The sequence below is a fragment of the Mustela lutreola genome, chromosome 12 (genome assembly GCF_030435805.1).
Source record: "Mustela lutreola isolate mMusLut2 chromosome 12, mMusLut2.pri, whole genome shotgun sequence".
NCBI lineage: Eukaryota > Metazoa > Chordata > Mammalia > Carnivora > Mustelidae > Mustela > Mustela lutreola.
The window spans coordinates 22,481,177-22,506,456 of NC_081301.1; the positions used below are offsets into that span (position 1 = coordinate 22,481,177).

The 25,280-nt window shown below is 41.6% G+C and overlaps 1 protein-coding gene and 1 long non-coding RNA gene across 3 annotated transcripts in view; one reads left to right on the forward strand and one right to left on the reverse strand.

The window, feature by feature from the left end:
* The first annotated feature begins 376 nt into the window (after positions 1-376).
* Positions 377-13,762, forward strand: TXN (thioredoxin). The gene is made up of 5 exons (XM_059141711.1): positions 377-538; positions 5,000-5,104; positions 5,907-5,966; positions 13,015-13,080; positions 13,489-13,762. The coding sequence occupies exons 1-5, from the start codon at positions 515-517 to the stop codon at positions 13,549-13,551; spliced, it is 318 nt and encodes a 105-aa protein (XP_058997694.1). The 5' UTR covers positions 377-514; the 3' UTR covers positions 13,552-13,762.
* Positions 8,124-25,280, reverse strand: part of LOC131812346 (uncharacterized) — a 41,079-nt gene continuing 23,922 nt past the window's right edge. For both annotated transcript variants that reach the window (XR_009346307.1, XR_009346306.1), the window contains exon 3: positions 8,124-8,378. This is a non-coding gene — a long non-coding RNA (uncharacterized LOC131812346). The remainder of the gene's footprint in view (positions 8,379-25,280) is intronic.

Here is a 25,280-nt window from a genome sequence, read left to right on the forward strand (position 1 = left end):
GGAATCCAGCCCTACTCAAGCGGCCCCTTCTCGAACGTGGGAGCGTTCCGTGAAGGCCGCTGGCCCCTTCCCAGGTGGCCCTGTGGCTCCGGGGATGGCCGTCTGCGTCCCCGCTTCCCCCTACCGCGCACAGTGCCCGCGTCCCATAGGCCGCGGGGCGGCCGACACACATCCCGACTCACAGGCGGGCGCGGGAGGGCGGGGCAGCGGGCTGGGAGCCTGGGACGCTCCCTAGAGCCCCGCCCAGCGTCCGCGCCAACCCCGCCCCCGGGGGCGACTCCGCCCCCAGCCGGCGCCTCGGTGGTTCCGGAAGGCGGGGCGGGGCCCGGGCGCCGGGGCGGGAGCGAAAGGCCCGAGCGGGCGCGCCCCCGGAACACGCACGCCGCGCGCGCCCGCCCGCCCGCCCCAGTGCTATAAAGGGAAGGCGGGCTGAGCGCTCCGCAAGCTCCGTCCGGCGTTTTGCATCCACTTTCATCGACTCGTACGGTCGCTTGTCAGACCCTCAGCCGCCAAAATGGTGAAGCAGATCGAGAGCAAGGTACACGCTCCCCGGAGAAGGCCCGGGCGCGACGCGCAGCCTCAGTGGCTGGGGAGGGCGAGGACGGGAGGTGGGCAGGCGCCCCTCCGCAGCCCGGGGGGAAGGGGGACGCGACACCTTGGCCGGGGACTGCGGGAAGCCGGGGCCTGGGCGCGCTGAGGCAGCGGAGCATGCACCGGAGCACTGGAGGAGACGGACGAGGGCGCCCTGGAGGGCGGGCTCTGGGTCCCCGGTGCTGCCCGTGTCCGGCGCGCCGGGCGTCCCCCCCACCCCCGCCAACGGCGCCTCCTGCACCCCGGTGCTCGGGAAACCCGCGTTGGCTGAGGGGATGGAGGCTGGAGTCTGCTTTTCTGGATACAGGCTGGGGAAGGAGATGGAGGGCCCCTCGATAGAGGCACGGGGTCGCGGGCCGCCACTCCCTCCCGGTGGGCGGTGTGATCGCCCACGCTGGGCGGCGTGAGTTTCCTTGGGAGCGTATCCGGGCCTGAGACCCCAGCTGCCTCCATCGGTGCCCGGCCCCAGAAATGGCGCGTGCTGGCCTCTGTGCAAGGGGGCGGCTCCGGGCTGCAGAACCCCTGGTCTGTCCGAGGCGGGCCCCGAGGCCCGAGCGGCCCAGGTGGCAGCGAGGGAAGTGAGGCCGGGGCCGCGCCCTCGGGATTCCTCCTCTAGCGGCGCAGGGCGTGTTTCCGGCAGCGCTGGCTTTGGAATGACTCAGTCCCCAAGACTGGGCCCAGGGGCCTCCTCTGCCCTGCCGGTCCGTGATTCACCCACGCTGGGTGGGTTTCGCTGCAGCCAGGAGTGCCCCCGAGGCGGCCGCGCCCGGCTGTGTGCTCGGCGGCCCTGGGGTACCAGGTGGTGGTTCTGCCCTGTTAGGAATGTCCAAGACCGTGTTCCATCTTCGAGAGTATATTGCAAGCCTCATACCCTCCTGCTCGGGGTAACTCCGAGCCCGACTTCGTGTCTGCTCTACTGCAGCCATTCAAGAGATGTTTGTTAGCTGCAGAGTCAGAAAAGCGAGGGGCAGAAATTGATGTTGCTGGAACAGTAGAAGACCCTTGGAAAGCGTTTACCGTGCGGTTACTTCCCATCCCAAGCCCTCGCCCGTCTTGAATGTCTGGACCTGAGAGATGCTGGGTGGCTTTGGGAATGAAAGTTTCTCTATAATGCTGCCTTATCTTTTGGTTCCTTTAAAAATCAGAAAGCATATATGGTCATTGTAGAAAATTGAGCAAGAGAGCGATCTTCTATTTCCTAGAAGCCACTGCAAAGTAGTTGGATTATTTTATGTATCCTGTTTTGTTCCTGAGCCCCCCCCTTTTGTAGTTTAGCCTGAACCCTTTTTGTGTAGTTAGAAGCTTTGTAATCATTTCGATATCTGAACACATTCCTGAACATTGACGCAGTTTTCAGTGCCTCAGTGCATCTATTTGTTCAGAACCCTTTGTACAGAGTTCAAGCTGTTTCCTCAGGTTAGGGCCCAGTGATTGGGTCAAGGGGTGCGAACCTTTTATTTAAGGTTTGTAAATCCCCAAGAAGCATGTGAGAGTGGTCTTTCACAGCACCCTCCTCCACACGGACATTCTCCCCCTAACTTTGGCCAAATCATTATTAGTAAGAAAAATTGTATCTCCTTTGATTATTAGGGACTCTGAACTCCCCCCACCATATGTTGATTGACTCATTGTAGCTATATGCTTGTCCTTAATCAATTTTTTACAAATGGCATGTCTTATTATTGTGTGAGCTTTTATTTTAAAATTAGCAACCCTGTCATTGGTTGGAGAGGTCATTAATACAGAATTTTGTTCCCCCTACTTTTTATTCAGTACCTATTCAGTGACAGGTGTCAGTCTGGGTGGGAGGTGTTGTCCGGAGTCTGACTCCATCATCAATATAACCTAACAGGTGAGAACCCATAAAGGAGGGAGAAGACTTTGAGTGGTTTATAGTTGTCCATAAAAAGATTCTTATAGTTGTCTCAGAATCCATACACTACAAACAGAATCTGTTGACTCCCGGAACACATCTTTCAGCTTTTCCCTATTTTAGTTGTCATAGTTTTGGCACCCTCCTCCCCTCATCAATGAGAAGATATAAAAGGGTGACCAGAAATTGGTTAGGATATAGGGCGCGAAGACCCTGATAATAGGTGATCTTCAAGATTATGACCCAGGGATATTAATCCAAAATTAAGCTCAGTTCAGTGTTACTTGTAGATGTTGAGTACATTTTAGATTTTCATTCTGCTGAACTAAACTTGTTGGCTAAGTCAGCTCTTTCTGAGGTGTCATGGGTCAGAGCCACTGGTATCTATTTTAGATAAAGTGGGATAATGGACTGTCAAGGTGATGAGGAAGAAACCAACACACGGTTGTATGTTATTTCTTAAGAATGGTAGCTGCCCTTATTAAACTCCGACCTTCTATACATGGGCACTCTTGTGCTTGTTAATTACTTTTGGAATGGGTGTGTTTAGGAAAAGAGATACTAGACTCTTGTTCTTATCTACCCCACATACATTGTTTTGTTTTCAGAATATTTAGGTCCATAATGGGGACCTTTATTGATCTTCCTTGTTAGTCTCTTAGTGTTAGACATTATGGATTGCTTCTTAGATAATCTTGAGTCCTTTTCAAAAGATACCTCTTTCAGACAAACTTAAGTGTCAGGAGAAGAGAATTTGTTGTGAAATTTACACATACCTGACTCTAATTCTTCAGTTAAGCCAAAAGTTACTGTTGAATGCTTCTCCCCCCCACCCCAAGATTTTTAGGTAGCTCTGCTTGAATTTGATTCAGAATTGTTTGGGAAACCGTTGAGCGTGTTTGTATAATACTTGATTTTGTAAGTAATCTCACCAGGTGTTTATGGAGGGCCAACCATGTTCACAAAACAGTGCATGCATCTGACATTATCATTCCTTGATTTTTTTTTTTTTTCTTGTCTAACCTGGTTCTTGAAGTAAAGTATGGCTGGTTTGACTTTTTTTTTTTTTTTTTTTTAAGATTTTATTTATTTATTTGTCAGAGAGAGGGCACACAAGCAAGGGTAACAGCAGGGAGACGGAGAAAAAGGTTCCCTGCTGAACAGGGAGCCTGATAAGGGGGACTGGATCCCAGGACTCTGGGATCGTGACCTGAGCTGAAGGCAGATGCTTAAACGAGTGAGCCACCCAGGCATCCCTAGTTTGACATTTTTTTAAAAATCACAGTAGAGAAAGACCTGAATTAAATTCATCTGGAGAAACTTGATGGTTTGGAAAAATAATTTCTATAATTCTGACTTGTTCTCGCTCTCCCTCCCCGTAGCGCCCTCACACACAAACATTTCCCCACACCCCAAGGTGGGATGGGAGCTTGCATCTGAGTAACTAGAAGGTTCCAGAAGTCAGGTCATGGGAATGCCACTTTTGAATTTTTTCTGCAAAACGCCTGAGGTAGAAATTAGAAGTCTAAAAAAGTAACTGTATTGCAGAAGAATTCACTACGCTTGTTTTGTTTTTAAATGATGTTTACTGAATAGGATCTGATATGATTCTTAGCTTTCCAAAATTAAACCATTGTGTGACCAGCATTTTCCCCTTGAGGGAAAACCCAGACTTCAGCTACAGATACTTGTGTTTTGGTTGCTCTCTGTTGCCCCCGTTTTGGTAGGTACTAACTGACTAAACTGTGGTTGAAAAGGAGTCCCTTTTAACTAGAAGGTTAGGTTCCTGGGGTTACGGTATCCAAACCATTGGTAAATTATTCAGGGAGATTGGTGGTAAGGGATTTCTTGAGCATGTCTCACTGGGGGAATTTTATTTGACATATTTGTAATGCAAAATAACACCTAAGGAGAATTCCCTGCTTGGGGAACTAAAGCTAACCTTTGTCTCCAGCAGGGGCAGAGTTTTGAGATAAAGGGCAAACAGCTCTCATCTCTGGAAACCCATTAAGGAGAGTGTGGGAATGCTTAATGTCCCGAGTGACCCTCTGAGTTTGAGGGTCTGGAGGAGGTTTATTTTCCTTGATATTTTCAAAGCTTTTGACTTGTTCCATTATAGACCATTTTAATCAAAGAAATGTGTTCACTTTTAAACTTGTTTTCAGTGCAAAACTCCCTGCCTTTGTGACTTATTTGATTGAAGTGACCCTCTTCATCATTGATAAGCGTTTAGGTGCTTGTTTGCCATAGACCTAAATTTGATGTGGAAACCTAATAGAAATGTCTTATCATTTGCTCGGTTTGAATACAAATTGGTGAAGACATGACTAATGATACACTATACACATCATGGTTGTTTCATCTTATTAAGTAACACTACACACTCTAGGACTTTTTTCAAATAGTTTATTTGGTTCATTTTAGTTTATTAAACTTCTAAAAAGCAGTAACTTTGAATCCTTCTTTGTGTCACATTGTCTCGCATTTGATCAGGACTTTGAGGTATTTAACCAGCTTTTCTTTTTTTCTTCTTAGATTGCTTTTCAGGAAGCCTTGGTTGGTGCAGGGGATAAACTTGTAGTAGTTGACTTCTCAGCCACGTGGTGTGGGCCTTGCAAAATGATCAAGCCTTTCTTTCATGTGAGTATGAAGCCAGTTGTGTTTTGTTGTTGTTGTTTTGTTAAGATTTTATTTATTTATTTGACAGAGATCACAAGTAGACAGAGACACAGGTGGGGCGGGGGGAGGCTCCCTGCTGAGCAGAGAGCCTGATGCGGGGCTCCATCCCAGGACCCTGAGATCATGACCTGAGCCGAAGGCAGAGGCCTAACCCACTGAGCCACTCAGGCGCCCAGCCAGTTGTGTTTTTATAAGAGTTTCTCTATTTCTTGGGTTGGTGGTAGCAAAGCTATGAAGGGACAGTGTGTGTGTGGTGGTGGTGGTGGTTATTTGGTCTGAAAGTAACAGTGTAACAACTTAAGGGACACCTGGCTGGCTCAGACTGTGTAGAACATGGGACTCTGGATATCTTGGGGTCTTGAGTTCAAGAGTGCTGGGTGTAGAGATTACTTAAAATCTTTTAATGTAAATGTAATATTGTAACAACCTAATTTAGTTTTGGCACGTGTGTAGTCCACTAAAGACAACTGTCAAAACTTAATTTGGTTGTCTTAAGTGGTTTTTCTTTTTCTTCATGTTGGAACGCGGGCCTTTTTTGAAATTCAGGCCTCAAAAGTGGATGTGCCGAATTCTTTTATGCCAGGAGGAATTTGTGTCGGAGAGACCATATGTCCTTTGTGGTTACCTGGTTCCTAGTCTGAATTTTTGGATCTTTAAGTAGTAGTTTCTACTTTTATTATTTCCTATTAAAGAAGCTTGAGTATCGTGACTTGCCATTACCCAGTTCTGAATTTTTCTGGATTTTTCATTTTAAATTTTGCAGTCCCTCTCTGAGAAGTATTCCAATGTGGTGTTCCTTGAAGTAGACGTGGATGACTGTCAGGTATGTGACTGGAAATCTGGAATACTACTAACCTTTTCACCTTGGCCTTTTTCTCTGAATTGCAAGTGCTTGTTTACATACATGTCAAGTAATATGACAACTACAGTCCCAGCCACAAAAGGTAATTGTGCTAATTAAGAGCTTATCTAACTACCAGGAGCTATGTATATCACATCCTAAAATAAGCATAAAAACAGATGGTTAAAGCTTCTGTACCTTAGCAGTCACCTTTCTAAAAACTAATACATTCATTTTGACACTGAGATGCTCAATAAATCGAAATTGAATTTGAATATGATAACTAAATCCATAGACTTAAAATTTGGGAGACCACTCTTAGGATTCTTTGTGAACTACTGACATGAGAGGGTGTAAACACAAGCTCACACATCTTGCTTGTTTTTAGTCAGTTAGAAAACCCAGTGTTTTAAAGAACAAATACCGAGGTGCCTGACAGCAGAGAGTAATTTGGAGGGAAATTTGAGGGTTGATTTAATTTTACAAGTGCTTCTTTACAACTCTGTGTACCCGGTACTCTTCCACATGCTTTATAAGTATTGATTCATTTAATCCTTGGGGCCATGCATCCCCCTTTTACAGATAAGATAGGTTGTCCATGGAGTCACAGTAAGTGGCAGAGTCAGGATTTAAAATGAGGGCCTCTGGCCTGGCCCTTGCTCTTCAGAGGAAGCTCTGGCACAGGGTGGGCGCAGATCCTGCTCCTGGCCCAAGACCTTCCCCTCCAGCCCACTGAACTAGGATAGCTTGTTCACATTCAAGAATAGCACCTAGAAGTTCTTTACAGGTATGTGGACATTTTTCCCTTATCCCTGGGAGGCAGGAGGGGTAAGGGTAAGAGGTGGCCCAAAGGGTGCCCACCCAGGTTCCAGGCCAGGCTCAGGGACTTCTACTTTAGGCTAACCTTAATACTTGCCTCATTAGCCTCCTAGGGTGGCCTTTTCATTAAGCAAAACTTAGAGTGTTTAATAAAGGTACAGAGTTTATAAAAACAGGTATATGGCAGTACTTTTAAACCTGTGAGGACCTACGATCACCAAATTATTTTGTCTTAGCACATTTTCTGATTCCATACTCATGCCTTTCCTGGTGGGGTCTTCTCGTCCTGGCACGTTTTCCTTTCATACCTTAGACACTAGCTGTAAGCTTCACATCTTCTCCAGAAACCTTTCTCTACCTAGACTAGGCTTTTCGTTCATCTGTGTCTCCGTGTTGTCCTCTGCCCCTGCCCCCTGCCCCCCACCCCCTGGCATATATGGTCGTAGAAAGGGAGGATCCCATACCTAGACTGCCTGCTTTACGTTCCATCTCAGCTGAGCCTCCGTAAAACAACAGTGTTGACCCGGCATCCCGAAGGAGTTGTCAGGATGACGTGAGAGGATCCTTACGAAGTGTCTAGAGTAGTGCCTGCCTGTGTTCAGAGAATCTTAACTAGCAGTAGTCTTTTTGTCTATCCTTTATCGTTAGTCTCTTTGAGTTTCTTGAGACCAGAAAGTCTGTCTTACTTACCTGGCTGGCATGCAGTAGGTATAGAGTGAGTTTATTTTATAAGGTAAAGTGAATGTCCCAGAGTTTTAAGAAAAGGAGGGTATAGAGCAGGTGCCTGTGAACATACTCTTGCTCCCCACCTAAACCTAACTTACAGGCATTTTTTCTCTGCGGTCACTTTAGCCAGGTAGATAGGGTACCTGGAAGGTACTAGAGAGATTTGGTGACTGGTCCTGGGACCCTGTCAGACAGTAAGTGAATCTCTTCAGTTTTTATTGGAAAGGAATAATAACCTGTTCTCAATGCTGGTTCTGTCCTTTGATCCTCAGGCGGCTGTGATAACCGCCTTGATTAACACACCCACAGAACAGCCGAGGGGCCTGCCGCACAGGAGGAGGGAGGGGTAGGTCAGGCTGAGCATGGGGACCGTGCACCTTGCCAAACCCTGGACAGGTGTTTTCAGGGCTGGAATCTGAAACCTTGAGGAAGAAGATATGCAGAGCAAGCAAGGCCTTTTGTGGGGCCAAACTCTTCCTTCATATCTGATTAGCGTATATACCCTCAAACTTTCTAGACCTCGGAGTGACCCTCTCACAAGTTGAGGACCTTTCACTTTGCCTCTGTATTCTAAAGACTGAGCAACACACAGTGTTTTACTTTGAATACCTTTAATGATACTATTACAACACCATCTGAATAGCCTCATCAACCTGTTGTAGAGTTAAAAATTGAACTAATTGCAGAATCCTTTGGTCACATACATGTAACAGTGTCTACCAGCTCCGACTCCCCAGGCCATTCGGAATTATTCTCTTAGCAAATTCTGTCAAAGCAGCTGATTGACAGGCAGTAGTTTTTCCTCATGGAATTTGCAGGTCTTGGTAAAGTCATCCCCTTATTTCGACTCTAAAATAGAGACAAAGGATAAAAAGTACTTCAGTCACATTTCTGAGAATTAGGTCATATCATTAATGGATGGAATTTTTAACAAATGGACTAGTCTTTAAACTTTTGTGCAGATAATTCCCTGCTGATGAATTTCAGACTTCCGTTACTTTGTAGTATCTTTGGCATAAGCAGTGTATCATTTTAATAGCAGGCTCTGTAAGCACTTGAGCATGAGGAAGTTACCTTTTAGGTTACCTTTTAGGTTACCTAACTTTTTAGGTTACCTTCCAGGCCCTGGAAAAATTAGGAGGTATGGGCATAATGTGATACACCAAGAAAATTTTGTATTTATAGAAAAGTAGGAGTACCAGTCCTTTTGAAAATGATAGACTTGACTCTAGTACCAATTCTGTAGAGGGTGGGAGACTTAACTTTGTAAATTAAAACAAGAAACAAAATAATTTAGACCTGATAATTGTGCAACCTTTTAGAACATTGTGTGTTTCTGTTTTGATTAGATGAGTTAATAGAAGTGACAAAAGCAAGTTTAAAGTTACTTTGGCCATATGGAGTTTTAAGCTAGAAATCAATGAAACTAAACTTAGTAAGGTAAAAAGTAGTCTTATTACACTTACTAATAAGTCAGATTGCACAAAACTATAGGGATGGGAAACAGGTGGGGGCAGAGGGCTGGGGAGGATTGGAGTCCGGAGGAGCTGCTGAGGAAATTTTAGGGGAGCGAGGGAACGGTCTGTCTTGATTTTAGTGTTATGTGACTGTGCACTTGTCAGAATTCACTGAACTTAAACACTCCCTAAAAAGTGAATTTCATTATATTCTTAAAATTCCAGATTGTTTATAAAACCAAGTTGGTGGCATCAGTAGGAGGGGGCTAGTTTTATTTTTAGGTGAAGAACGTGATAAAAATATCTTTACAGTTGTAGTTTAAGGACAAATGCCTTTAGAGTCACTATTAAGAATAGGCAAATTAAAAGTAGTAGTAGTAGAAAAGAAGAGGTTGAAAAGTCCATAAAAGATCTTAGGTAGGTGTACTGTGTTCCTGGATAGTGACTCGGCATTATTAAAACGTCAGTATTCCCCAAGTTTGTCTGATGCAATGTCAACCTGATATTTTGGGGCCATTGATTAACATTCTGAAATAAGACAGTCAGGAAAGTCCTGGAAAGTGTTTGTAAAAACCTTAACTGGGAGAGAAGTCGTGGGGGATAAGAAAGGTCAGGCCCCATAAAAATAGTGTATTAGCTGCATTTACTAACACAGGATGGTCTTATAACAGAGTACGCAGGTATACCCATGGAATAGACTGGAAAGTTTAGAAAAAAAAAAAAAATTTAAATGTGTATTAATCATTAACCATTTGGGGTTAATGGGCTGCTGCTCTGCCTCATTCTTTAGATGTCTTCTAGGTTTTACTTGGATATAAACAAAAATCCTAGAAAATATTGAACATACTTAGAGAAGTGATGGACATTGTTAAGCACGTTAACTACTCTGGTTCTTGTAGTCTCAGGTCCTTAACTGTTTTCCTCTCTTGCCACTGAGGAAATGGGCCTGGAAGAATCCTGTCACAGAAGGGAAGTCTGATGCGTAGGCTAAGCTTGTGTTTTTAAGAAATGGCGTAGAGAAGGGCTGGTGGCAAAAATCATGATCAATACTGACTAGTCGATACACTTTCAGATTCAGAGGTCATTTCAGTATGTATCTAGAGCTTTTAAAAGGAACATGTTTGGGGCGCCTGGGTGGCTCAGTGGGTTAAAGCCTCTGCCTTCGGCTCAGGTCGTGGTCCCAGGGTCCTGGGATTGAGCCCCGCATCGGGCTCTCTGCTCAGCAGGGAGCCTGCTTTCCTCCTCTCTCTCTGCCTGCCCCTTCGCCTACTTGTGATCTCTGCCTGTCAAATAAATAAATAAATTCATAAAAAGATTTAATTAATTAATTAATTGATTAATGAAAATAAAAGGAACATGTTCTTTTTCTTAGCAATTCTGCTTCTAGCGGGGGTGACCAGAGTGGATGCAGAGATGTTTGTATAGGCAGGTGCAAGTGTTCGCTTGAAGCAAAAATCAAAGCCTTTTACATATTGACCATGGATTAGTTCCTCTGAGGCCATGTTGATAGGACCATAAAAACTGTGTACTTTTTTGTGGGGAAAAGTCCACTGTAGGTATGTTATACTGTATGTGTAGCCTGCACACAGCATAGGTTTTATAAAGAAAAGCATTTAGATACAATAGTAACATGTTTATAGTAGCTAGTTGAGGAGGAATGGTTTCCCGCTTCCAGTTTTTCTGCAGTAAAGGTGGATTATACTTATGCAAGTAAAAATGATCTTCCTTAATAAGCTTAGCAGTATCACATTAAGGTTTTGTCCTAGGATATGTCAGAGAATTTATTCATAAGGATGATCATAAATTGCAAGTAACAAAGCCTCACTTTGGGGAATTAAGGTTTAGAATCCTAGATCCCTTTAAAAGAAACAAAACAGCAAACCCCTTTTATACCCAATGTAAGAAAACTCTTTAAAAATTTACCACGTAAAGATTTGACTGTAATTTTTAGAAGTATTTTAAAAGTCTTGTTCAGACTCTCTTCTCTCAAAGCATGGGCACCACTTCTGAGCATTCATCTTTTTTCCAGTTTTAGGATTTTGTTGTACATTAAGCAGTTGTGCCGATGTAGGAATGCTGGGCTTCTGGGTAGGTGAGGGGTAAGGCGTCTGGAATCTGAGAACATCGATTAGACTATCCCTTTCATTGACTGGGAGGAAACCTGTATCTTCTGCTGATAAAGCTTTTTCATCAGAAAGTTGTGATGACTGTCGAGGTTCTGTTTTACCTGGCTTTGTGTGTGACAGCAGCTCAGTCACGCCCCCGGGGGTTTCTGTTTGGAAGGGGGCAGAAGACGGCTCATCCTTCCAGGTGGCTGCCCTTGTTCTGTAAATGTAAAATGAAGGCCCAGCTCCTGTGAGGCTCTGCCAACGGCCTGCGTGAAAGGTGATTTCCAGCCAGTGGCTTCCGTGTGCACCAGAGAGGGAAGGGGCCGAGGCAAACAGCTGTTCTCCCCAGCGCTGTGAGGGGTGAGCCCGGTGTTCCCAAATATTCAAGTTCAAGAGGTAGCTTCTGTTGCAACCCGTGCAGAGATTTGCTTTAACCTCTTATGTGAGCCAGGCAGTGTATCTGGACCTGATTCAGCCCCCTTGACTACCAATTTTCAATCTTTGACCTAAGCCAGTCCCCCTCCCCCCTTCTAACTTGTCATCTCTGATTTCCTGAATCGATCTCATCCATAGTCCTTCCGGAACCTGGTCATGGGCAGTTCATAGTCTCCCTGTCAAGTGTTCACCCTGTTTTCAATCGTGGATGTTCTTGCCCAAGGGAATTACTAGAATTGTAGAATCTTCGTTGTGGTGGTAACTTCCCTAGGCATCCAGAACCCATTAGCCATTTTTATTCCAGTCATTACTGTCCTTGTGCCTCTCTGTCAGCCAGCGTTTAGAGGAAAAGTCAAGGTTATCTGGAAGGAATTCCTCTAACAGTGGTGCTCACTCTCCTTCTTGCCCAAGCTACCAGCAAAGCAAATTTATAAAGCTATAAAACTCCCTTTGTTTTTCCTCCCCAGTCTCGGTGGAGGAGATGAACTCAGGTTGGCATGCTGCCATTGCTTTTTACTCAGACGCCTGCCCCCGTCCCCTTTTTTTAAGTCCTGTGCCCTGCCGAATACTAAGCTAGAAATCACCACGACACCTTCCGTTCCTCAGTAGGTTCTTTGGTTCTTGCGATCTGGTTCTCAGAATTCAGCCTCCTTGGTTGCTGTCCTTCACTGCTTTGGGGTCTGCCGTTCTTTCACAAGCCTCTTGAGGACCAGGCAGACATCCCGAATGGATCTCTTGATCCAAACTCTTGTGCAAACCAAACCACTTTATGGGGTATTTCCCCCAGCCCTTGTATAAACAAAGTATTGAGGGGGCAAGGGGTGTTAGAAGTTCTCCTTTGGTATTCCAGTTACAGAATTAGGATATGCTTGATACTTCGGGGACCTTTGTTCATGATGTGCAGCCAGATATAAGAACCTACAAGTAAAGGTTTAGTTAAAAGCAGAAAGAAATGATGTAGAGCTTTGTCTTTGGGTTACTAGGCCTTTGTTCTAGAACAGTTCTTTGGTGAGTAAATTATTGGTCCTCTTGCTAAGGCTGTGTTTTAGTCTTCATGACCATCAGCTGTGGACTCCACTACCAGAAGAAGATTGGAAAAAACAAGGAGCAAAGAAGAACAGTACTAATTCCGAGGAATAGTTAAGATTCTAATCCTGAGTATCGTTACAGAAGGATCTGTTATTGCTCCTTTAAACTTGAAATAGCCAAGATATAATTGGGTTAAACAACTCACTGGGTCATTGTATCTGATGCAGTCTGCTTGGTGGTGGCCCCTCCAGAGGGGGGTGCCTATTAATCTGCATTGAGAATATGACCAGTTTGCCTCTTCTGCCGCCATTTCATTCAGTCCATCAGTTTTCATATGCTTAAAAAATACTCTAGTGCTGACTTTTGAGGTATATAACGGGGGAGAAATAGTCTGGTTAGAGATTACTTCTGTCAAAGCTCAACACTCAGTCTTAATTCTTGCCTCTCCCTCCACAGGACGTCGCTTCAGAGTGTGAAGTCAAATGCATGCCGACCTTCCAGTTTTTTAAAAAGGGACAGAAGGTAGGTACACGGACCTTCTACCCAGCTGGCCAATAGGAAAACATAGAATAAATTAAAAGCCTGTCCCCATTTTCTACTTTTAATAATATTTAAATAGGTCATAGTGCATGCTGTGACATCAATTGAAAATTGATCTTTGTTAGAACTAGTCACTAATCCCATGATTGATGCTTCGTATTTTTTTAAGTACATTGATTTTTGAGAGATAAATTTTATCTGTCTTAAACACAAACTGGGGGATAGTGGAGGAGAGCTTGTTTTTAACCTAAAATGTGTAGCTCTAGCTTATAACCAGTTCTTTCAAGGAAGATTACACTTCTCTCCCTCTCCCTTCCCTCTTATTTCCCTGTTCTATGATATCTCAGTCACAAAACTACAACTAACGACAATTCAATATTTTCTTAACAGGTGGGTGAATTTTCTGGAGCTAATAAGGAAAAACTTGAAGCCACCATAAATGAATTAATCTAATTATGTTTTATGAAAAACATAACCAGCCCTTGGCTGTTGAAAACTTGTAATTTTTTTTTTATTTACAAAAGTAAAGATCAAGTATGAAGACTCTATACCCAACTGCCGCCTGATTATAAGTGACAATAAAATATTAATTCTGCCCTTTTTAAAACTGTCTGGTGTCTTTGAATAGCTTTCAGAATAAATGAAATGTGGCCATTAAATGACATTTAATGTCTTAATTTCATATACTCTTAATTTCAATAACTCTTTAGTGACCTTATAGGCCACTGATTAAAAATCTTTTGGGGGGGGGGGGGCGCCTGGGTGGCTCAGTGGGTTGAGCCGCTGCCTTCGGCTCAGGTCATGATCTCAGAGTCCTGGGATCGAGTCCCGCATGGGGCTCTCTGCTCAGCGGGGAGCCTGCTTCTCTCTCTCTCTCTCTCTGCCTGCCTCTCCATCTACTTGTGATTTCTCTCTGTCAAATAAATAAATAAAATCTTTAAAAAAAAAAAAATCTTTTAGGGGGCAATGCAGACAGATAACAAGGTAGTATGTTATAATTGTTTGACTCCTCTGAGCAGAGAGAATCACGTTCTCTATTCTAGCAGGTAGATCTGCTGTCTGAATGATCCTCAGACCAAAGTTGAGGTCCGTCTGTGAAGGAATTTTCTCTGGTTTGAGATTCTAGTCTCAAAACGTCACAGCGAGCTGCTGTTTAGTCAGTGGAAACGGAGTCCAGTTCTGTCCATTAGCAGTTCTTCATGTTAGCTCACAAGGGAGTTCTGCAAACATTGCTATGGGAACTATCTGAAACTGATTCTGGAGGCCAGATAGACATACTAACTTAAGTGGTAAACGGTGTAGAAGTTGCTGGTCATTTCATTAAAGAAATCTGTCTTTAGGATTTCATAGATCAGTGTTACAGACTAGAGAGCCTAAAAATAAACCCACACGTGTGTTTGGTCTGTGATATCAGGGTCCTGAGTTCAATCCCCACATTGGGCAGAGTCCACTTAGAAAACAACAACAACAGGGGCACCTGGGTGGCTCAGTGGGTTAAAGCCTCTGCCTTCTGCTCAGGTCATGATCTCAGGGTCCTGGGATCAAGCCCCGCATCGGGCTCTCTGCTCAGCAGGGAGCCTGCTTCCCCCTCTCTCTGCCTGCCTCTCTGCCTACTTGTGATTGCTCTCTCTGTGTCAAATAAATAAATCTTTTAAAAAAACGAGGTCTTGCCATTTGCAACATGGATAGATGAGAGACTATTATGCAAAATGTAATAAAACAAAGACCATACCAGAGGACTTCCCTTATGTGTGGAATCGAAACAAAAATGAGCAAACAAGCAGGATCAGACCTGTAAATACAGAGAACTGGTGATTGCCGGGGGTCGGGGGGGGGTGGAGAGGTTGGGAGGTAGATGGGCAAAATGGGTGAAGGGGAGTGAGCCACAAGTCTCTGGAATGAGTAAGTCACAAGGATAAAAGGAACAGCACAGGGAATATCATCGGTGATCCCGTGATAGTGCCATATGATGACAGATGGTAACTACACTTGTGAGCATAGAATAATATAGATTGGTCACCATTGTACATTTGAAATTATTGGAACGTTGTGTGTCAACTATATTTGTTTTTAATTTTTTTTTCAATGGAAAATCAAACCCAGAGTGTAAAAAACAAAAAGGTGTTTTTTGTTCTAGACACAGCAAAGGGCTAGAGGCATAAGAAACACTTCTTAAATTTGTATAATGAAAATCCTAGAATTAATCATATGCCATGCACCATCCTTATGCTAATTTCTACAGCAATCCTAGGAGATAGGTACCATGATCCTTATTTTCCCAGTGAAGAAACAGGCAAAGAGACATTCTTTGGAGACATTCTCCAGTGTCATACCCATCAACACACAATTGGAGATTTGAACCAAGGGAGTCTGGAGCCCACATACATACTCTCCACCACTATACTGCCTCTCAGTTGAAAATCTTAACAACTTGTGAAACAATGAGCCCTTACCTAGGTTTCTTTCCTCATCTAAAATTGGGATGCTGAACTTAGAAGATCTCTCAAAGTAAGTGTCTATGCTGTGCTAGATAGGACAACAGCTGTGAATAAGACTCCCTTCCCATAAGAGGTTATATTCTAGAAAGGAAGGAAAACTAGTGAATAGTAGCCTAGTATATCCTAGGAGGCGAAAACAAATGGGCACAGTAATGAGAAGAGGGGAACTTGCTTTGGATGGAGTGGTTGAGGCGACTAAGCTGTGAGACCTGATGAGTGAAAAGGACTCCAACATACAAAGAGCCAAGGAACCCACCACAGCAGAGAGAGTGGCACAAAGGCCCTGAGTCAAGAAAAAGCTTGGTGTAGCAGAGCCATCAATAACTAAAGCTGGTTAGGGTGGCAGGACCTAGTAATCTAAGGCTTTCCTTATAGGTACAAAAGGAAGCCATTGTAGGGTAAGTCAGAGATAATGTGCTCTGATAAGAGTCTATTTTGGCACTGTATACAAAAGTGGGTTGAGGAAGGAGACTGAAGAACTGGAAAACCAGTTAGTTTTCGCATTTACGTGCGCCAGAAATAATGATGGTGGTGATTAGGGGATGATGGGAAAGTGTAAGGATGGGACCGATGTGTATGGGCTCAGTAACATTTGGGGAGAGAATCCAAGGACTCGTGGAAGTAGGATTTTAGAGCAATTCCCCAAATTTTTGGCTTGATCAACTGAGGGGCTGGGGTACCATGTAAAGAGAGAAGGATAGGCAGAAGTAGGTCAGGTTCTTCATAGACATGTTAAGAGAGGCTTCAGTGGTGTGAATTCAAATATAGATGCCCTACAGCCTGTGGGATATTAGTGTAGAACTCAAAGGACAGGTCTGGCCTGGCATAGGAATTTGAAAGACATGGCCATGCCTCACTGACCTGTGTGTCTGGCTGGCTCTTCAGAACAGGAATCTAGGAGATCACCCAGGAAGGTAATGAAGAGGGCTCAAGACAGCCTGAAAAACTCCCAATATTTAGAGACCAAGTAGAACAGGAACCAAGAAGACATACTTAATGGTTTTTCTCCTTCTTGCCTGGCCACCCACAAGAGGGTTTTATCCCAAAAGCAAAGAGTAGAACATAAAAAAAAAAAAAATTAAAAAAAAAAAAAAAAAAGCTGACAAGCTAAGAAATAGCAGAGGAAAACAAAATGGAGGTGGTAATTGTGACAAAATAAATAAATCCTATGGAAAGTTAGGGATGGAAGCCAGACTGGTGAGAAATGAAGCATTATCAGAAATAACACTATTCAGTGTAAAGAATGTCCAAGGATGATTGTTATAGGATTGTTTATAGCAACGCAAAACAGGATCTGTCAATAGCAGAATGGTTAAAATCAATTAGATAAATCCTCTCAAAGTAACAAAATAAGGAGCTATGGATACTGAAACAGGAAAAAATACAAAGTCACAGAGGAAAAAAAAAAAGTTGGAGAACAATATTAATACAGAACAGGATTCCATCTGTATAAAACAGGAGACACGCTGCCCATCTCTGCCTATTTCTACAGGTAAACCTGCATGTAAATTAACAGGCATAGATCTTCGAGTAAATATTTTTTTCTCTTAAGATTTTATTTATTTGATAGAGAGAGAGGGAGAGGACAAGCAGGGCGAGCAGCAGAGGGAGACGGAGAAGCAGGCTCTCCACCTAGCAGGGAGCCCAACGTGGGGCTTTATCCAAGAACTCTTGGATCATGACCTGAGCCAAAGGCAGATTTAATTGACTGAGCCACCCTCAGGTGCCCCTGAGGAAATATTTCCAACTGATTACTGCAGTGACTTCTGGAGAAGGAGAACAGGTAGAGGTTGATGGTTTTTTTAGTTTTATCTACAAATGTTTGGATGGGTCATAACAAGAATGTGTTATGCATTACTTTAAAAAAAAATTAAGTGAATGGGGCTTCTGGGTGGTGCTATTGAGCTTCCAACCTTTGATTTCATCTCAAGTTATAATCTCAGGGTCATGATATTGAGCCCCAGGTCGGCTCCAGGTTTATGTAGAGGCTGCTGAGGACTCCTCTCTTCCTTTTCCTCTGCTCCTACCCTCTGCACTCTCCTGCTCTCTCAAATACATCAATCTAAAAAAAAAAAAAAAAAAAAAAAATTAAGTGAATAGGATATAAGGAAAAGGAAGCAGAATTTGTAGAACTTCTGAGAAATCTTGTCCTAAAGTAGAGCTGAGAGGTGGGATTAATAAAGACTTTGTGTTTTTAAGAGAGCAGGTTTGCTAGCATGCAAATGGAAATTGCAGAGGTAGAGACTGATTTTGTAGGAAAAAGGGATATATGAAAAAAGGAATTCCTTATGCAGTCAAGAAAGAAGGGAATTTGGAGTATGACGGAAGAGACCAGTCTTGGATTGGAGGAAAGTCATTTCCTCCACCAGAATCAGCAGAATAAAGATGGGTACATGAGCACTAGATATGTAAATCAAATTTTAACAGACCTAAAGAGGAATAGAGAGCCATAAAATAGTAGGGGACCTCAATTACCTACTTATATCAGTGCATAAAACATCCAGACTAAAAAAAAGAAAAAATACCGAAGGAAACATTGGCCTCAAACACCACATTAGACCAGATGGCTGTAACAGATGATATAGCCCATTTCACCCAAAAGCAACAAAATAAACATTCTTCTCAAGCACACATGGAACATTCTCCAGAATAGAACAGGTTAGGTCACAAAACAAGTCTTAAATTTGAGAAGATTGAAATCCTATCAAGCACTGTCTTCCAAATACATTTGTATGAAGCTAGAATCAACTATGAGAAGAAAACTCTAAAATTCACAAATATGTAGCTATTAAACACCATGCTATTGAACTGATGGAAGTCAGTCAATGAAGCCAGAATACATTGAGACAAATTAAAATGGATTACAAACCAAAACTCATGGGACACAGCAAAAGCAATTCTAAGAGGAAAGTTCATAGTGCTAAATGTTACTTCAAGAAACAAAATCTCCATTTAAATTTACAACCTCAAGGAACTAGAAGAATGAAGCCCAATACCTAGGACTAAATTTAATCAAGGAGGTAAAAGACCTGTACTCTGAAAACTATAAAAAATTATGAAAAAAATTGAAGATTATACAAACAAAATGGAAAGATATTCCATGCTCATAGGTTGGAAGCACTAATATTGTTAAAATGTCCATACTACCCCAAAGCTATCTAGATCCAATGCAATCCATATCAAAAAACCAGTTGCAATTTTTTACAGAACCAGAAAAAAATACTAAAATTTGAATGGAACCATAAAAGATGCTGATTAGCCAAAACACTCTGAAGAAAAACAAAGCGGTTAGTAGTACAATTACAGATCTCAACATATCCTACAAAACTCTAATAAAACAGTATGGAGCCCACACGAAAATCAACTCATAGATCAATGCAACAGAATAGAGAGCCTAGAAATAAACCCACACTTACATGGTCAATTAACCCACAACAAAGGGGGGCAAGAATATACAAGGAGGAAGAGACAGTCTCTTCATAAATGGTGCTAGGAAAACTGGACAGCTACACACAAAAGAAACTAACCCACCTTTTACACCATGCACAAAAATCAAAATGAGACCTGAAAACATGAAACTAGACCATTGGTGGTAATTTGATATTGGCCATCACAACATTTTTCTAGATAGTCATTCTCAGTCAAAGGAAACAAAAGCAAAAATGAACTTTTAGGATTATACCAAACCATTGGGATTACACAGCAAAGAAAACCAACAAAATGGAAGGGCAACCTACTACATAGAAGATACTTTCAAATGATCTGATAAGGGGTTAATATCCAAAATATAAAGTATTTATACAACACTGAAAAAATCTGATTTAAACAATGGGCAGAGAAGGACACCTGGGTGGCTCAGTTGAGCATCCAACTCTTGATTTCAGCTCAGGTCAGGATCTCAGCGTTCTGAGATCAAGCCCCATGTTGGACTCTGTGCTCAGTATGGAGTCTGTTGGAGATTCTCCCTCTGCCTCTGCCCATCACCCTGCTCTCTAAAATAAAATCTTTTTTCCCCCAGCATTGTTCCAGCTGGGGGAATGTTCCAGCATTCATTGTATTTAAAAAAAAGGGGGGGGGCAGGGTATCTGAATAGACATTTTGCCAAAGAAGATATATAGATAGCCAAGAGACACATGAAAAGATACTCATTATTCATCATCAGGGAAATGCAAATCAAAACAACAATGAGATATATCATGTTAAACCTGTCACAATGGCTATAATACCAAAGACAAGAGATAGCAAGTATTGGTGAGGCGATGGAGAAGAGGGAACCTTTATGCACTGTTGGTGAAAGTGTAAATTGGTATTGTCACTGTGGAAAACAGTATGGAATCTCCTCAAAAAGATAAAAAATATAAATAGCATACAACCCAATAATTTCACTACTGGATATTTACCCCAAAAAACTAATTTGAAAAGATAGAAGCTCCTCATGTTTTTTGAATAATTACAACAGCCAAGATGGGGAGACAACCCAAGTGTCCATCAATAGATGAATGGATAAAGAAAACAAGATCGTGTGTGTGTGTGTGTGTGTGTGTGTGTGTGTGTGTGTGTAATGGTTATACAACATGTGGCTCACCATGAATACATGTGATATATATACATATACATACATGTATACATACACAAAATAGCTTACTCAGCCATAAAAAAAAAAAAAAAAGGAGCAGTCTTGCCATTTGCAACATGGACCAACCTAGAGGGTATTATGCTAAGTGAAATAGGTGAGAGAAAGACAAATACTGTATCATTTCACTTTTATGTAGAATCTGGAAAAATGAGAAGCCAAAAAGCAGAAACAGAGCCATAAATACTAAACAAATCAGTGATTGCCAGAGGTGAGGGAGTTGGGGGTGGGGGAAGGATGCACAAAAGTGGGTGAAGAGGGAGATACAGGCCTCCAGTTATAAACATGAATAAATCCTGGGAATAAAAGATACAGCATGGGGATAGAGTCGATGGTACTGTAATAATGCTGTACGGTGACACACGGTAGCTCTACTTGTGGTGAGCTCAACATAACGTATAGGTGTCGAGCTATATATGATGCTGTACATTTGAAATTAATGTAACTGTGTGTCATCTACACTTCAACAAACAAATGATTCAATGAAGTGGGGGAAAGGAAAAAAAAAAAAAAAAGAAGAAGAAGCCTAAAACTTAGAAGGAGTAACAAATATCAGAGCCCAAACAAATGAAACAGGGACTACAAAGACAATAGAACAGATCAATGAAACCAAGAACTGGTTCTTTGAAAAGGTAAACAAGATAGACAAACCTTTAGATGAACTCAAGGACAAAAAAAGAGAGGAGACTTGAAAAAGAAATGAAAGATGTTACAAGTGATAACACAGAAATACAAAAGATCTTAAGCAGCTATTGTTAACATATGCCAACAAGTTGGACAATGTAGAAGAAATGGGTAAGTTCGTAGAAACATACAACCTTCCAAAACTAAGTCATGAAGAAATAGAAAATCTGAACAGACTGATTGCTAGTAAGGAGTAATTGCAAATCTCTCAACAACAAATAAAATGCTACATGCCCCGAGAGCTTCACCAATGAATTCTGTCAAATATTTGAATACTTATCCTTCTAAAACTCTTCAGGAAAAAAAAAAAGAAAGAAAAAGAAAATACTTCCAAACTTCTTTTTTAAGGGTAGCATTACCCTGATGCTAAAACCAAGACAAGGACATTGCCAAAAAAAAAAAAAAAAAGAGAGAGAGAGAGAGAGAGAGAGTAAATAATAGGCCAATATCCCTCATGAACACAGATGCAAAAACCTTAAGTATTAGTAAACTGATTTCAAAAATACAATTAAAGGATCATATACCACAAATCAAAGGATCACAGGGCACCTGGGTGACTCAATCATTAAGTGTCTGCCTTCAGCTCAGGTCACGATCCCAGGGTCCTGGGATCAAGCCCCACCTCAGGCTCCCTGCTCAGCAGGAAGCCTTTTTCTCCCTCTCCCACTTCCTCTGCTGTGTGCCTTCTCTTGCTGTGTCTCTCACTGTCAAATAAATAAAATATTAAAACAAAAAAAAATTAAAGGATCATATACCATGATCAAGTGGGATTTATTCCAGGGATAAATCCCAGGTTCAGAGTCCAGAAAGATCAATTAACGTTGTACACTACATTAATAAAATGAAGGAGAAACATTACATGATTATACCAATAGATGTCAGAAAGCATGACAAAATTTAACATCCACTTATAAAAACTCTCAGAGTAGGTATAAAAGGAACATACCTCAACATAATAAAGGCCATATATGATAAGCTTGTGCCTGACATTATACTCAATGAGGAAAAGTTGAAAGCTTTTAGTCCAAGATCAGAAACAAGACAGGATTGCCCACTCTCGCCGTTTTTATTCAACATAGTATTGACTGTCCTAGTCAAAGAAATTAGGCAAGAAATAGAAATAAGAAGCATACAAATTTGAAAGGAACTAAAACTGCCACTATGTGTGTGTGTATACTCTAAAGATTTCACACAAAAAAACCCAAAACATTAGAATAAATGAATTAAGCTATAAGACACAAAAATTGGTATATAGAAATCTTTGTTTCTATGCAAGTGAACTGTCAGGTTATAGAAAGCAAAATTAAAAACAAAAAAGTCTCATTTACAATTGCATTGAAAAGAACAAACTACTTAGCAATAATTTAACCAAGGAAGTGAAAGATACATATGCTGAAGACTCTAAGACCTTTATGAAAAAAAAAAAAAAAAAAAAAAAGGAAGATGACACAAATAAGTGAAAAGATATTCTGTGCTCATGGATTGGAAGAAGATTCTTAAAATGTTGAAACATCCAAGCAATCTACAGACTCATTGCAATCCTCATCAAAATTCCAATGTCCTTTTTCACAGAAATAGAAAAATCCTAAAACTTTTATGGACCCACAGAAGAGCCAAAACAATTTTGAGAAAGAAAACCAAACATGGAGGCATCACACTTCCTGATTTCAAACTATTTCTATTCTATAGTGAATAAAACAGTAGGATATTGGCATAAAAAACAGATACATAGATCAATGGAATGGAATAGAGAGCCCAGAGGTAAATCCATGAGTAAAAATGCGTGCAAATATAAACAGAATTGTGGGTTTGGGATAAAAAGATAGGAAAAAAAAAAAAAAAACATCAGATGACCATTCCAAGATGAAAGTAGGAGGAAAGCAAGCAGGCAACTTTAAAGGAGAAAGTATGAAACAGTAATCGTCAAAATGGGGAAGTAAACCATGGTTTCTAGGCAGGGTTGAGTGTCCATGAGAAGTTTGTTAGGATTTCAAAACCCTGTTCTGTGTTTCTCCAGCCATTCAGCTGCTTCTGAGCAGTTGGAGGAGAGGTGGAGCAGCAGGTGGAGAGTCAAAATGCAAGCGGCACAGGGTTGTAGGAGGTGAGTCCAATAGAGGGAGGACGCAAATGAGTAGACTATATTTTCAGAGTATTGACTACACTGACGCAGTGTTTTTATAAAAGGAAATAATCATGATTGGATAAATGGAAAAGCAAAGCTAGGAGAAGCCTGGTGGAGACGAACAAAGTGAGGGAGTCTGGAGATCAGAGGTCTTAACAAGGTAAAAAAAAAAAAAAAAAAAAAAAAAAAAAGTGGCAGTAGGAGTGATTGAGCACATAAAGGAACAGATGGGAGATGGGGAGCAGGGCAGGATTTTAGAGGTAATACAGATTCCAGAGAAGATAAGGAGTAAGTGACCATGAATGCGTAGAGAGGTGGCATAGAGGAAAACGGTTGGAACTCAGCAGGTCAATGATCAGAGACCAGGTGATTTCATAGCTGCTGAGAAAGAAAATGAGAACAGGGATAAGAAACGTAGGAGGTGAACTATCTTCACTGAATGAGGGGGTTGGTAGACAGCAGAAGGCAGAAATAAAAAGGGTAAGAAGTTGGTCTCATGAAGTGAATGAGTTCCCGAAGTGTGGGAAATTTTGCAGAAAGTGGTTTATGAAGGGCACTGGAGGGCAAGCACAAAATCCAATCACCCCCTGACTCAGGGTATGTGGAATATAAAAGATTAGGGAAGAAGAACCCTTACAAAATTTTAGTTAAAGAAGGAGAAATGTTCTAAGAATACGTTGAGGATACAGGGAGGGCTCTTGATCGAGATTCCAGCAGATCCTTTGAAAGGGATTGGGAGGAAACGAGGGTAGGGCAGATTTGACCAGATTAAGGGCAATGCTCCTAATCCTGCCAGTTCATTGGAAGGTTCTGGAGGAGCTTTAAGCAGCCAGTTATATACAAGGGAATCCCTATATGGATAACAGGTAATTTTTCAGCAGAAACTTTGTAGACCTGAAGAAAGTGGAAGAAAAACATTCTGGAAGAAAAACCTATGGCCAAGAATACTCTATCCAACAAGGTTATCATTAACTTGATAATTAGGAGGAGGAGAGATTAACTTGTTTGGGAACTCTTTAAGGAATTCATGACCACCACGAAACCAGCCTTACAAGAAGTGTTAAAAGGGATTCTTTAATGGGAAAAGCAAGACCATAAGTTGGAGGAAGAAAAGTAAGAAGCAGAGAAGCATTAAAAATAAATATACCGGGGTGCCTGGGTGGCTCAGTGGTTAAGCCGCTGCCTTCGGCTCAGGTCATGATCTCGGGGTCCTGGGATCGAGTCCCACATCGGGCTCTCTGCTCAGCAGAGAGCCTGCTTCCTCCTCTCTCTCTCTCTCTCTGCCTGCCTCTCTGCCTACTTGTGATTTCTCTCTGTCAAATAAATAAATAAAATCTTAAGAAAAAAATAAATAAAAAATAAATATACCAAAAAAAAAAAATTAGTCAAGGGATTGGCAAAAGCAAAGGATATAAATTATTACATCATATACCTAAAAATGTGGGAAGGAGGAAAGGAGTCAAGCATGATTTCAAACGTCAGCAAATATCAACTTAATAAAGACTTCTATACACATAAGATGTTATATACAAACCTAATGGTTATTACAAATCAAAAGCCAGTAGATAAATACCCAAAAAAATAAACAGAAAGGAATCAAGTATATCACTAAAGAAAGCCAGTAAATCATGAAAAGAGAGAAAGGAACAAAAAAGAATTACAAGAACAACTATAAAGCAAAAAGCAAAATAGTAATAATTACATACTATGAATAATTACTTTGAACATAAATGGAGTAAATGCTCCAATCAAAAGAGCCATCTACTTGCTGCTTGCAAGAGTTCTAAAGACACGTGCAGACAAAGTAAAGGGATGGAAAATCATTTATCATGCAAATGGAGGTGAAAAGAGAAACAGGATAGCAAGACTTACATTGGACAAAATAAACTTTAAAATAAAAAAGAACACTATAAAATCATAAAGGGAATGATCCAACAAGAAAATATAAATATTTATAAAAATGTAAACATTTATGCATCTAACATGGGAACACTCAGATGTGTAAAAGCAGCCTAATAACATAAAGGAAGTAAATTAATAGTTATACAGTAATGATAGGGGACTTTAATACCTCACTTACATCAATGGATAGGTCACATCCAAACAGAAAGTCAACAAGAGGCAGTGGCTCTGAATGATACATTGGACCAGAGGGAGCAAACCAATTCAGAACATTCCTTCCCAAAATGTCAGAATATACATGCTTGTCAAGTGCACATGGAATATTCACCAGAGTAGAACACAT